A 15,104-nucleotide genomic window follows, 5' to 3' on the forward strand; every position below is an offset into this window, starting at 1 on the left:
ACCGTTTGTATAGATAACAATGATGGTGATAAAAGAAGTTCTGTGTGCAATATTTCTGCAGAAATTTTGCCAACTTTTGAAGGAATTGTAGGTACTAAAACTCGATCGCATTCATCCAACTCCGACATTCAATCGATGCAATTTCAAAACAGGAATAGATCGACAGAAAACCCCCAACCATTTAGAGTTCCGAAAAGCCAACTGACTAAATCTGACGTTGGTGATGTTTTGGTGAAACCAACATCTTCAGCTTCTGCCGACTTGACTGGCCATATTTCAAATGATTTTCAAATGAGCAGTCGTCGGTTTTCTCCAACATGCTTTAATTCATCCGGAGATAATAAATGTTCAAGAAACCGCACTAACGTTGGTGAAAACTATTTATACGAATCAGATATATCATCGACTAAGAATATTCACGAAGCTCACGAACTTTTTATTGCGGAAAAAGGTAGAATGCATTCGGTGCACGATGACACTAAAGTTTCGGCGCCCAACGTTGCAAAGTTCAACGGCCATGAACACCCTACCATTACCGTAGTTTCAAATCCTCCATGTTTGACGACTCCTGCTACTTCTACAGAAAAAAATGACATAGATTCTTCGCCAGTTATTTTAAAACAAAATTGCACGACCACATTGTTACGACCTCGCTCGTTTAGTGCTGATATTATTGAAAAACCTAAATTTGGTTCGTGTATAAGTGCTTCTGAGGACAACGCTGGTGCTATCAGACTAACATCTAACATCACTGCCGCCGAATTTGCAAGAATGCCGAAAGAAGAGAGAGAAGAGACTGCTTCTCACATTGTTAACTCTGACCAAAGAATTTTAAACACCTTTTTCGACCGCCTCATGGTGGAGAATAGAAGGACTCGTAGTTCAAGTATAACAGCAAAACAGAAAATAATTGAGCAATCCAAATTCATTCGAGATATTAAAAATCGATCTAACCTTGGAGCAACAAATTCTAGAGTGATTCGAAGTACCGATTTTGGGCATCGAGCTTCTTCTCTTGAATCCAGCCTAGGATTTTTTAACTCGGTAAAATTCAACTCAAGAAGCCCAGGAGAAATTAAAGTTTCTGAAGAATTCAAGGATCCAGACGAATCGATGCTTCCTTCTGATGGAGACACGGATGAAAAATGTGAATATGATGTATTTATTCCTCCTTTGGATGAAAACATAGTCGTGTCTTCTCAAGAAGACAGTCTTTGGAGGTACAAGGGATCCAAAGCGAAAAATGTCGAGTACCCTAAAAGAGTGTCCGGATCTCATGTGGCTGGAGATGAATCGAAACCAAATAACGATGTTCACCAAAACGTCGCGAATGCCAAAAACGCAGAGACTTCAAATGCGTGTGTTTCAGGAACAGCGGAGGAAATTCCGAAGTTTCTTTTTGGGGAAACAGCCTATTCAACTGATCATCCTGTCGGTAAGAGTGAAATAAGTGTAAGTGCCAGTGCAGTGGATTCCGGTATCAAAAATCAGCAACGCACTCCCGTATACGTAGAAACTGACATAAGGAACTGCATTGTAATTCCTAAAAGGGAAAATCGGGTTTCGCCACCGATCATTGCCCCTCTTTCCTCTTCACGCTATCGCGAAACATCGTCGCTGAATCAAAAGAAAGGTATCTGCCCACTTTCAAGTGTGTCAAAAGTTTCTCGAAAAACTGAATTGGAAGTTATTTCAGAGAGATCATGGAGTTCAACTCAAGATCTTCTTTCAACACCTGGCCATGATTCAACTGGTGAGTCCGATAGGACCGTGTCAACTGTCGTTCACAAGTCCACACCGCGCTCGTCTTCTTATGAGAAGCTAACGACAAGAGACAAATTTATCATGACACCGTGCGAAAATAATACGTTAACAGACTCTTATTCCTCTGATGAACTGCCTGAAGAAGCTCTATTGCCTCCTAAAAAACGCAAAGAATCTCTTAAGAATGTAAAAGGCAACGTTCTAAAACGCCTTCCAGAAACTGATGCCCTGGAAATTCAAAATGCATCTGAAGGGAAAAGTTGCAACTTTTTGCAAGAATCGGGTTACTCTGGCGACTCAGAAGATGATCAGGTAATTTTTTTGGTGCCTTGTTGTAATAGAATTTAAGTTAAATGATTTTGTTACCTATGAAAATTATTTGTTACTTATGAATTATTATTACAGAAATTGTTAAGTTTCAATCATTAAAACGTGTGTTCTCATGATTTTTAAACAGATTTTCTGGATACATTATTTCATGCAGTGTTTTAGTAAATGATAAGGTTACTTTGTTAGTTTGATGACTAGATTTAACAGATAATTCGATTTATATTTCGATGATCATTTTTAAATAAATTAGTTGTTCCTGGACCCCAAAATATGGACGCATCGGTCGTTTAATTACAACCAAACGCTGCGTCGACAGCTGGAACGTATCAGAACCTGTCCGCCCCGTGAGATCGAAAGTGTCAGCGACCATTCCTCCGCTGTTCTGATGCTGGTGATACAGTGAATTGTTTGTCCATTTGACTCCTCTCATTAGTTTTTAATGTCAATTACCACAGTGCAGACTGATATCACTTCTATTGCAATTTTAGTGCAAATTCATTAGCTGAACACCGAAGTGTTAATTTAAGGTTAAGGCCACTCCACACAATCCAGATTTTTTTATTTCTATTTTATAGTATCGAATGAAATATATTGAACTTTCGCCAGATTATATTATTTGTCGGTCGACTTTTCAATTATTTTTGTAGTAAGTTCGGGCCTTATCAGGTAATTTTTAATAATTAATTCCTTGGCTTGTATGAGTCATCAAGAATCTATTCTTACTACTATCTTAGGATAATGATTCTAACAAACACTGAATTGCAACATGGTTCACGATTATGTGAAAAGTCCGTTAATCCTTGATTGTTTGAGTAAATAAACATAACGAGTTTATTTAGAGTGAAATTCAAACTGATATTTTAATTAGAATTTCGATATGAATATCAGTATTTAAGATGACAAAAAGCTATCGTTGTGACTCACTCACGATGACTAATTCGGCACGTTCATTCAGACTCATCGCACTGCTACAACTCGGTGAATTGGTTACATTAAGCTTTGTTCGGTTTGAAAACCAGCGTGACTTGCAGAATCTGTTGAACTGTTCGACTGACACAGTGACACAAAGCAATGCTTGGCTCTCAATTTTGCTTCTTTTCTTAAAAAAAAACTCTTTTCAGTCCATTCAATTCGCTGCTGAATTTTAGGTAAGGACCAACGAGCAATTGTTTACAAAAATGTCCTGAACTAAATATTCTTGAATGAATTTAAAGCAACAAATCTGAGCTCATTGTATGTGGAAGTGGTTTTATGCAATGATTTTCCACAATTTATTAGGGGTAAAAGAAAATTAATTTGGGGTAAAAGTTCCTCGTCTGCACTCCTGATGGTAATTTCGACCATTGGCCATTTATATTTGAGAAAAAAGTCACCTACAATTCTCAGTAACGACGTAATGTTTTAGATGGAGAGATTTTCGCTTGTGCAAATATTGTGTACAACAACTCAATTAAAATTTATATGTGCGAGATGTGAACTATAACGCAGCAACGTAATATTCGAGTCTTGAGATGAGATTTTTTATTTTTATTTTTTTACCTGTAAAAATACAGGTTAAACCTGTATTATACCTTTTATTTTTAACCTTTACCTTTTTACCTTTTACCTGTACAGGTTTATTTTTTTACCTGTAAAATAAATGACGCACATTGCCGATAAAGAAAGCAATTGCTTCTCATCAAAACTATTGTCGTCTCCTGTATTTGTTGTTCCGTCAACCTGATTCCCGACGTGAACGATGATTTTTCACTGAAATTTTGCCTGAGCCTCAGTCACGGAGTTTCGCATGACCCGACCAGCGTACGTGGTGCCTGTGACCACCGCTATTCTGCGGCGTGCGTGATGGCCATTCCACCGTCACATTTTGCTATTTTGCTCCCTCAGGTTAGAAGATCACGGGTTTATAAAGGAGCAGAATTGGATAATTTTACGAGTATGTTCACTTATACCGATTTCGTTTTGCTAATTTATATATTTTTTTGATCGCACATTAACCTAACAGCACGAAACTGGTCACCGCGCTCGGCCCTCTCGAAATGTTCACTTTGTTTTATCATGCATTTCTTTACGCATACGTCGCAAAATATTTGAACTTTAAATTTAAAATTACCAGTAACTTTGAAATTAATAATATATTTGAAAACATATTATCAACTGTTTGTAGATAGCGTTATCATTTGTCCCCATTTTTTTTATTCGGAAAAAAACGATTTTTCGGCTTCTTCGTGACGTCAGCGTCAGCCGAATGGCAGGTGCATGCGGGAACCACCTGTGACTGGAACCACCATTAACCGCCGCCGCCACTCAGTTACGGGGTAACCCCCATCAGGGACGGAGGTGGAATGTTTGAGGGAGCCAATTGCCTTGTGAACGCTTGGTTATGTTGTTAAAAAATTATCATAATAAATACTGACAGTGAAATCGAAGATCGTAGAGCTTATGGCCGGATTTTATTATAGAATGTGTGCCAAAATTTGGTCGTCTCGAAGATTATTGTGCTTTGGTTTATTGTGCTGTGTTCAAGACGGACGGCTTCTCGTAAGCAAATAATTTCACGTTTTCCTGAGCGCGAGCAAATTACTTTACGTAGCTACGATTCTTGCATTAATTTTTCTCAATTTCCCATTTATCGTTGAATAAATTTTGTTGTCTAATTGACTGAATACAACAATAATAAGTTTCAAGGCTGTCTCGTTGTGAAAACTTCATCAATTATGACCAATCGTCAGTTAAGGTCAGTTAATTTATCAGTAATGACAATAATTTGTACTTCACTCAGTCGTCCAAACTTGTAACGTGACAATTTAAATTTACTCGAATTTTTAGTTAATTATACCATGGATTTTTTAATGAATCTATTTTATTCAAGGGGAGGTTTTAGTAACACTGAACGTGGTTTTCTTAAACCTGCGTTTTTCTCCATACGCGAATGAAAGATGAAAAAGTAATGTCATCCGCTTGCCTTGAAATAATTAATTTATGCAACTGAAAAAAACAGATAATTGGTATGAATGATCGGTGTATAAGAATTAATTTTGGTCCTGTGTTTCGTCGCGAATTTTTTTCATTAATTTAAATCTGATTAAATGTTATAGTTTTTTTGTGGAGGTTATAAAAAGGTGTGCAGTGAATATATTGAAATTTTCACCATTCTGACCATGAAAAATGTGGATATTTGAATCCAGGTAAGCTTAATTTATGGGAAAAATTAATCGTGCGCTGCTCCCAAATTCCAGGGCAATGACCTTCAATTCAGATCACCGGTTCTGAGGTTGGATAATCAATTATCGCACGCCATTTTAACGCGGAATTTCTTATTAAGTTTTAATCATTCGGCTTGTATCGGGAGAAAACTATTGAGTTTATAACAGCGTTAATCATGTCGCTAATTCTGCTCCCCCTTTTCTCTTTTGAAAATATGAAACGAAGTTTCTGAATGAATTTCTAAATTATAATAAAAGGGTTTACATAGAAACTGAATAGTGTGGATGCTTAATTTAAAAAAATTGCTGTGGTGAATGGATTTTATGGATACTTCAGACTTTTGATTTCAAGTTTCAGATTATTAGGTTCTCTACTAAACATATATATATTTTATTTTATTTTATGCACGCAACACTTTCTCTCGTTGTGCCCTAATACATCCTGATAATTCATTTTTCATGATTCCTTTCAATAAGAGCATTAATTTCTATGAATATTGTATAATATTGTGGTTCTGAAAGGAATTTTTAAATAGCTTTGTCCCCTCAATGGGGACTTCTGACGTGTGTCTATGCTCGTCTGAAGTCCTATGGGATTTAGCGTTCCTAGGGGGATCGCTATTGAGCTCGCGGTGTCTCTGACTGCAAGTCTCAGTTGTGAGGTTAAGTTATTATGTAGGTAGGATTCCTTATATAAAGTTATTTGTGTAGGTAGGATTCGTTACATTAAGTTATTATGTAGGTAGGATTCCTTGCATTTCCCTTCTCTGTCTCTCTCGTGCGGGCGGCCGACGTCCCGTGTAAGCGACCTCTTGTTCGAGTGTCTTAGTTTCTGTTGCTTTTCACCTGTCCCTCCTGGTCACTTGTCCCTTTCTGCCTCCTTTCCCTTCTTGTCATCTGTCTCTCCTTGTCACTTCGTCTCTTTGAGATGCTAACGCTGCTTTTTTCGAGCCAGCTTCAGCGGTCAGGATTCTTGAGACCTTCCACCCCTTGTGGGTGATGATTAATTTGAAATTTTGAATAATAATTGAGACCTTCCGCTTTGCTGGCGATGTTATCTTTTGACCTCCGGTGCAAAATAGCTTGATAGTTGAAGCGCTATAGCAAAACATTCTACTACTCACTTACTAAATGTTATGCTCTCGACAAGACAAACAAATCAGCACTCTACGTTTCTTTTAACTTCTGACTCTGCTTAAGTTGTAAGTTCTGACGCTGCTCCAATGATAAAATCTAACTTTACTCAAGTTGTGAGTCCTTATGCTGCATAGGTTGTAGGTTCTGGTGCAGCTTAAGTTGTAAGTTATGGTGCTGCTTAAGTTGTGAGTTTTCACGCTGGTCAAGTTAAAAAAATCTATGAATAAAAGCTGGAGTTTGGCGAGTGAAGAGGGGGGGGGAGGTGGGGGAGTACTAAGGACGGGTTGGTGTGGGAGGGATTGAGGTGGGGGAGTACTAAGGACGGGTTGGTGTGGGTAGGGGAAGGGTGAGCTAGTAGGGGGAAGGGTGGGAGGAGGGGACGGCTTCCGGTCATCAGTCCACCCTAGTTTCCCACCTTCAGTGGCCGGTGGACTTGATTAACAGCTTGAAAACTCGCGTTAACAGACGCGCGTAAAAAATGAATTCGTATGCGTTACAAACGAACTAAAACAAGAATTCATTGTTACACAAACTCGTATCGTGCATCAATTATCACTATAATTTATACATACGTAGTTCTACTTTACTCACGAATTTATCGATAAGTCCTTGTATGCAGTGAGGAAGTTAAAAAATATTCCAATATTATCTCAGCGCATTTACATGAGCTGGGAAAGAACTACCGGACATCAAACATTGAAATAAAGTTGATTAAACATTGTTTAAACAAAATAAACGTTTTCAACGTTTTTTAACGTCATTTTCCGGTAGGGGAGGCCATTGTACTTGCCAAGCATTTTGGCCCAAGCGTCGTTCCAATGCACAGGCTTCGCGGTGGCCGATAGACGCGCGTGGAATTTTCAGCAAACCTTAATGAGTGCAAACCTCATTTTCTCATTTGCGGCCGCAAATTAGCCTTCACTTTTATTAACTCCTTTGATTTCGCTGTGTAATAGAGTTGCAGAAATATTTTTGAAGATGGCACAAGATTTTTGAAAATTATTATTTGAAAACAGAGAAGATGACACAGAAATTCATTAAATCTTTATAAATGAAAACGTTTCGGAGTCCATCTCCATCGTCATTTCACAAACCTGCAAAGTAAATGCAATTATTTTATAATCCCAAATTCAAGGTCAGACATTAAAACCTAAAATTGCGTTAACTTATTTTTACGGATATTCATATATTTACTATATAATAGGGCAGCACAGAATAATATAATTCGTTGCAGTGCATAATCATTTAGATATAAAACAAAATTTTTTTTATAAAGTCAAAACTTATTTTTGTATGTCAAAATTTATTTCGGAATCTACATATTTTCCATGATAATCTCTAGTGCCACCATCATTTAGCAGGATATTCTTTTGTGATCATCAACTATCATAATATTCCAGAATTTCCTAAGTTACACTCTTTCCCTTTTCATAATTTCATACCTTGTTTATGTTTTATAATGTCAAGTATGATTTATGTATGATTTATGATTTTTTATGTATGTATACGTTTGTTTATGCTTATGTCAAGTTAATGTTTTATAATGTCATACACATTGTCCCAACAGCCCCGAGCACCGTTGACCCCGAAGGAGGTGACGCTGGTGCGCCAGAAGACGAGCTTGTCGTGCCGCGTATCTCAGCTACAGACGCAGTGTCGGGACCTCGACGATCAGAACACCGCGCTTGTGAGTTCACCTCAAAACACTTTTTTAATATTGAAATTCAATAATTTTTAATTTTAATAATTTTTTAATAACCCAAAAAATTTTTAACATTGAAAATAAACGATATAAGGAATTTGAATTCTTGGATACACGAGTTCAAATTAATTTACCTAGCTAAAACTAAACTAAATATTCACTTACAAGTCACTTACGACTGTTCAGAGAAGCATATCGTATTAACATACTTTACTGCATTATTGTTCATGTCGTATAAATAACATTTAAAATAATAAATAAGTATGTATCGATTCAACAGTGATACATTGAACGGAGAGATTTAGAATTTTTAAAATAGAATATAACGCATAGCCTTGGTTCGCTCACATGAACTTTTTGGAAATTTGAGTTGTGGATCTGTGATTGCTTGAATTGGTTGCAAAATGGTATGGGTTGGATAGTCAATTTCAAGTGTAATAAATATTAGTGGAAAAGTCGTGAATTAGTCACACAAAATTATTTTTAATTACTTACATTTCATAATCATAAATTTGAGTAAATATATATTAGAAAAAACAGCCTTTATTTATATTCTTTTTGAGTAATTTGAGTAATGTATGTTAGCCTCGCTTGTATATAAGCATTAATTAAGGTTCTCATTTGCAAACCGCCTCGCTTGTAAGTAACAAAGAGGACCTAAATGCTTATGCTGAAATAAATTTGATTCAACATTTGCAGCGCAAGATGGAGCTGAGCTGTGAACGTTCGGTGGACCGCACCCGACAACAGGAGTTGCTGAAGCTCAAAAGGAAGAACACAGAGCTCGCCTCCATGACCAAACAACTCGAAGACAAAGTTCGCAATCTCGAAAAGGTACGAGAAGAATAAGCTTGAATATATTGATTAAATTACTGTCTGCCCTGGATAAACTCAAGTAAAAGACAGAGTAGCGAATTTGAATACTTAGAATGAATCACTGATCAGATCATAAAATGTCGTAGGATGACTTATGATTTCGTATTGGAATTCGCAAAGATGGTGACTGAATCACTCTTCACCCTTGGTAAAGTTCTAGAAAAGAGAATTTGTGATTTTGAATGAAAATCTTATCAATCGGCAGTGGTGAGAACATGTCTAGTCGCGAGACAGTTTAAACCTCGTAATGCGTTTTTTCTCTCGAGTCCTATCGGTCAGAGCTTGTTGCATTCATTCTTTCCATGAAAAAATATTATTGTACAAACAGAATCTCCAAGTTTAAATTACATTAATGAAGCAGAAGTATTTTTAGGTCGCAAAACATCATCACAGCTTAAGAGTTAACAAACGTCGGTTCTGGACAAATAATTCATTATTTGCTTACACATTGTAGGACTCCAGAGGTACGAATGTTCCTACGCTCGGTACGATTGTAACGTTCGAAAATTATGCAGTCTGACGATAGTTCAGTATTATTTATTAACATGGATATATGTTTATTACGTATTTTTATGCAGAAAAGTCAGCTATTGCCGACTGTGGATACGAACGGCGTAGCGAAGGGCCAGAGGTGGGGTGCTAGCGGCCCTCGGAAGCAGCAGTCTGAGGAAGCCTTCAGCCAACAGCTGCAGAAGCGCGACGCTGAGATAGAGAGACTCAAGCTCAGGATGAAGGAGCTTGTCTATAAGCTTACCAGCAAAAATGGAAAGGTTTGTTATGCTACCATTGCCTGAATTTTTAACCATTAACCCACCAGATATCAGGAGCTGAATCAACGTTGAATTTGATGTTTTTTGCTGTGTCAACGTTGAATTAAACGTTGTTTCGTTGTAGCAACGTTGATGAAACAGTGTTCCGGTGGATCCACGTCAATTAAACGTTGTTTTAACATCAATTGCCTTCTTAGAAAAAACTACTGAATCTTTTCCCAAGCTCATGCGCAAAAAATATTTGTTATCCTAAAAAATTGAAAAAAAATCCAAAACTTAAATCTAAAAATAGATTTAAAAATGGAATTTCAGTAACTACTCATATTAGAGCTCAATAATTTAACCAACATAATAGAAAAGTCAATTATTCCAAAATGTTTTTTGTACGGGACTATGTGAACGTTTTTTTCATGATTACTAAAACAATAATTGTAACATGAATGTTAGTAATCTAAAATACAACTCTTGCCTTCGCTTTGAAGTGATTTTCGACGGCTTCAGTAATTTTTTTTATTTACTAATGGTTGCCTACGATACGAATAACTTTTTCATAACTAATAAAGTGTGCCCCCTCAGGGGGGACTTCTGACGTGTGTCTGTGCTCGTCAGAAGTCCTATGGGATTTCGCGTTCCTAGGGGCATTATTCCTGAGCGCCCCACCGCTGAGCTCGCGGTGTCTGACTAAGAACAACTCCAACAGTGTGATGCAGCTAACAAACCCCATCTTCCTGATATTGTTTTCAAAACATAAGTATTTTAAATGGTATGTTATGCTAATCTTGAGGAAAAGAAACTTTCTTCTTTATGTACCTCCATTACACTTTTATTTTGGCTCAAAACTGTTCAATCAGTTCTGCCCCACCCTGTATAAGCTAGCTAACACATTTAAATAGTATATTGTAATCAATATATAACAAATAGTCAAATAGGTAAAGACTTCTTATTGCCTTGTAAGAATTACCTAAGCTGCTAGCTACATACAATGTATTGCACACTTGATGCCTCTGTACCAAAAACATTCAATTTCGTGGAACCTAATACACACTAAAGGCAAGTTTATATACCAATTTGTCATTCATAGTACATTTATACTAAACCATGAATAACAACCTCAATATAAATTAAAGACTGCCACTCAATATATTCAATTATATGAAAAAATCAAAAAAATTGAAAAAATCAAAAAAATCATGATTTTTTTATAAAAAAATCAAGTGATTTAATCACATGATTTAATCATTTTGATTTAATCATTGCCAACCCTGATTATTCCCAAAAGCTAATTGTACGGGATTATGTAAAGGCTTCTTTCATGATCACTGAAACAATAATTGTAATGTGAATGTTAGTAATCAAAAATATAACTCCACTTGCCTACGGTTTGAAGTGATTTCCGGCGGCTTCAATTTGTTTTTTATATACTAATGGTTGCCAATTACTTTTTTCATAACTAATAAAGCGTGCTACACAATTGAATGGCATAATGAATATACTTGTTTGATTGTTGATGGTAATGGAAAGCGTCGGAAATTAGACATTGCCCTTTATTTATAGTCTCTCTACAAGTCTAAACCCCTTATCACTATTTCGTGTCCAGCGGTGAAATGCTCCCTGCAAAACATTTCCATCGTTGCGTCGCCTAATTCGTGGTCGTTCGTTATCTCTGACATTTTTATATTAAATACTAATTAAACAAAATAAATGTATTCAAACTATCGTCAGTCATGAAAAGATCCGGTCAAATGACACGATTTTAAATCTTCTGTGAACAAGGCACGAAAAGGAAAAGAATCGGCAACAGGCCACATCAGGCCTACGCTTCAGCGCCGAGATCACTATGTTATGTTATGTTATACTTAAAAATAATTTATATTCGTTACATTCTAAGATTCTATCGCAGATCAGCCAGGCTCAGAGCAATCTGGAACTGGAGCACATCATCAGGACGGTGACGCGGGAACGCCTGCAGCTCGAGCGGCAGGTCGCTGCTGTTGCCGAGGTAACTAGTACGTTGCATTGCTGGCCTACACAGCAGCATACATGCTTTCTGTCTGCTCTGCTATGTTGACTTGTGTGCACATATTTTAAAATGTAACAAAAACAACAAACTTAAATTAGATTAAATAACGGCACAACTGGAGTAAACAGGGCTAACTAACATTATGCAGAGCTGGGGCATAACATAATGCACAGGTGGTGCATGACTAAATAGCATCATGCACAGGTGGTGCATGACTAAATTATATCATGCACAGCTAGGGCATGACTAAATAACCTAATGCATAATGACTAAATAACATCATGCACAGCTGGGCATGACTAAATAACATCATGCACAGCTAGGGCTTGACTAAATAACATAATGCATAATGACTAAATAACATCATGCAGAGCTATGGCATGCTTCTCGCCACACAACCTCACGCCACGACGGCTGGACCGCCCCGCAGCAGGCGGCGCCACTGCGCCAGTTTTCGCCGCCGTGAACGCGCCTGTAAATCTGCGCCTACGAAAGCTGTGTTGTCTGACTGCCAAGTCTCATATCGCATCTCTGTGCTTTGCTGCCGCTAACTTATTTAATATCCCACCATCATTCTAGATTAGATAATGATTTTATTATTATATTTTTATTTCGACAGTCTTGCCTTTATGATCGTCCACGTTTTAGCCTATATTGTCCCGCAATAACGAATCGCTTTTAGCTGGCTTTTGTTTGTGGTTTAATGTTGCTTTCAGGCTTTGTAATCCTAGTCTTCAGGCTTCTTAATCCTAGTCTTCATGCTTTGTAATCCTCGTGTGTGGTTTTATACAATTTTTATTCAATTTTTCGCTACTATTTTTAAAAATTTTCGTCGTATTTTACGATTCTCGAATTTCCCCATTGAATTGCAATCTTAATGTATGTTCTTTTTTGCAATTGATCAATATACTCTCATATTTATTATATTTTGACGAATTTTTTCATAATTATTTTATTCAAGGTATAAATTTCATAATAATTTAAATTCGCATTTATTTTACGCAATGTTGTGAATTTCTTGAAATTTTCCTTATTTTTTAAAAGACGCATTACGACAGATGTTGATGATGACGCATCATCCAATATCCAGTGCGTATAAATAAGCGGTGAATAAATTACTCGTGAATAACTTGGCCTCACATCAACCATACTCGTGAATTACTTGGCCTCACATCAGCCATACTCGTGAATATCTTGGCCTCACATCAACCATACTCGTGAATTACTTGGCCTCACATCAACCATACTCGTGAATAACTTGGCCTCACATCAACCATACTCGTGAATATTTCTCTTGGCCTCACATCAACCATACTCGTGAATTACTTGGCCTCTCATCAACCATACTCGTGAATATTTCTCTTGGCCTCACATCTCAATGCGTTGTCAAATATTCACTAATTCTCTTGATTTTTATTTGCGTGATCGATTATGCATCGCATAATTTTAGGTTCCTCCTAACAACATTAATTTACATTCAACATTCAATGCAATAGAATTCAAGCGTCGCAAATGTCTTATAATTCATAATTAATTCCTTAAAATTGAAACACGATAGAATTAATGTCTAGAAACTTACGCTTGACTGGACTGCAAGGCTTGCTTTATGTACGCTTTATTTAGTATTTAATTGCTTCATATTCACATACGCTGGAAAGTATATTCCATCGTGGTTTCATTTTATGGCTTCTCTAAGTAACACCATAGAAAAAATTAATACGGTCAGAATTTTTCATTTACTTCTTGCACTAAATTTTCATCTTGGAGGAATTCGGAAATCTTAACTATTTTTAACCTCAAAAATACCGATGTCGTGGGTGCGCATTATTTATTAAGCCTGTAGTAATGTTGCAATATTGTTAGTAGTATATATTAATATATATTGTATATATAATAAATGTTTCCCCAATACGTTGTTAATAAGTCTACTCCAAGTACTTTATCCAACGAATTGTAAAGTCTTTGTCAAGAGTTATAATTTCATGACTTATTCAGTGTACTCGCGTCACTTTCTTCATCACGATATCTTATACTTATATATTAAAAAACTATTTATATATGCAGTAACGATACAGTTTTGAAATAAGCTTATAATATAATAAGATACGAGGATCGAGGAGTTCATGACACTCGCGTCACTTTACCTCATCACGATAGTGTACACAATTAAGATAATAATCATTATTTTCAGCAACTATGTCGTGTTTAAATGTCATGTATCGATGCTGGCGCGGCTGCTGGCGACGCAGAGTCGTGCAGTCTGCTGCAGTCTGCCCTCGAATGCTTGAGCTGCGTCCTGCGCTGCACACGTCGCCGCACTGCTTGCCGTGACCGCTTCCTGGCCATTGAACTAAGCCTTGGTAGTTTCAAAACGCCATGAACCTGACCCTTGTTAGTTTAAAAACGCAATAAACCTGACCCTTGTCAGTTTCAAAACGCCATGAACCTGAACTCATGTTAGTTTCAAAATGCCATTACCCCGACCCATGTTAGTTTTCAAAACGCCATGAACCTGACCCTTGTCAGTTTCAAAACGCCATAAACCTGAACTCATGTTAGTTTTCAAAACGCCATTACACTAAGCCTTGTTAGATTCAAAACGCAATGAAACTGAATCTTGCTCTTTTCAAGACGTCATGAATCTGATCCTTGTTAGTTTCAAAACGCCGTGAAACTAATCCTTGTTTGTTTCAAAACGCAATAAATCTGACCCTTGTTTGTTTCAAAACGCTATGAATCTAATCCTTGTTCGTTTCCAGACGCCATGAACCTGACTCTTGTTTGTTTCAAAACGTCGCGAAACTAATTCTTGTTAGTTGCAAAACGCCATAAAACTAATCCTTGTTAGTTTCAAAACGCCATGAACCTGACTCTTGTTAGTTTCAAAACGCCATGAAACTAAGCCTTGTTAGTTTCAAAACGCCGTGAAACTAAGCCTTGTTAGTTTCAAAACGCCGTGAAATTAATCCTTGTTAGTTTCAAAACGCAATGAATCTGAACCTTATTAGTTTCAAAACGCCATGAACCTGACCCTTGTTAGTTTCGACATGCCATGAACCTGATCCTTACGCGTCATGAACCTGAACGCGTCATGAAACTACCACTAGTTAGTTTTACCACAAAGTGAAACTATTACTCATTAATTTCAGGAAAAGTAAGCTCGTTAAATTAACAACGAGATGAAACTTATCTTCGTTAGTTCCACGGGGCTTAGTTTAATAGCGTTTTAATTATTTCATTATTACTTTAATTTGCAAGACATTATGATTACTTACTAATACTATTACTTTTTAATTGCTTTA

General features: G+C 36.9%; 1 protein-coding gene across 1 annotated transcript in view; it reads left to right on the forward strand.

Moving 5' to 3' along the window:
- Positions 1-15,104, forward strand: part of LOC108676355 (GRIP and coiled-coil domain-containing protein 2) — a 53,064-nt gene that overhangs the window by 24,893 nt on the left and 13,067 nt on the right. The window contains exons 4-7 of the mRNA XM_018164421.2: positions 8,002-8,121; positions 8,836-8,970; positions 9,591-9,782; positions 11,683-11,781. Coding sequence (XP_018019910.1) covers positions 8,002-8,121; positions 8,836-8,970; positions 9,591-9,782; positions 11,683-11,781 — 546 coding nt within the window. The remainder of the gene's footprint in view (positions 1-8,001; positions 8,122-8,835; positions 8,971-9,590; positions 9,783-11,682; positions 11,782-15,104) is intronic.

The sequence above is a fragment of the Hyalella azteca genome, unplaced genomic scaffold (assembly GCF_000764305.2).
Source record: "Hyalella azteca isolate HAZT.00-mixed unplaced genomic scaffold, Hazt_2.0.2 contig5890, whole genome shotgun sequence".
NCBI lineage: Eukaryota > Metazoa > Arthropoda > Malacostraca > Amphipoda > Hyalellidae > Hyalella > Hyalella azteca.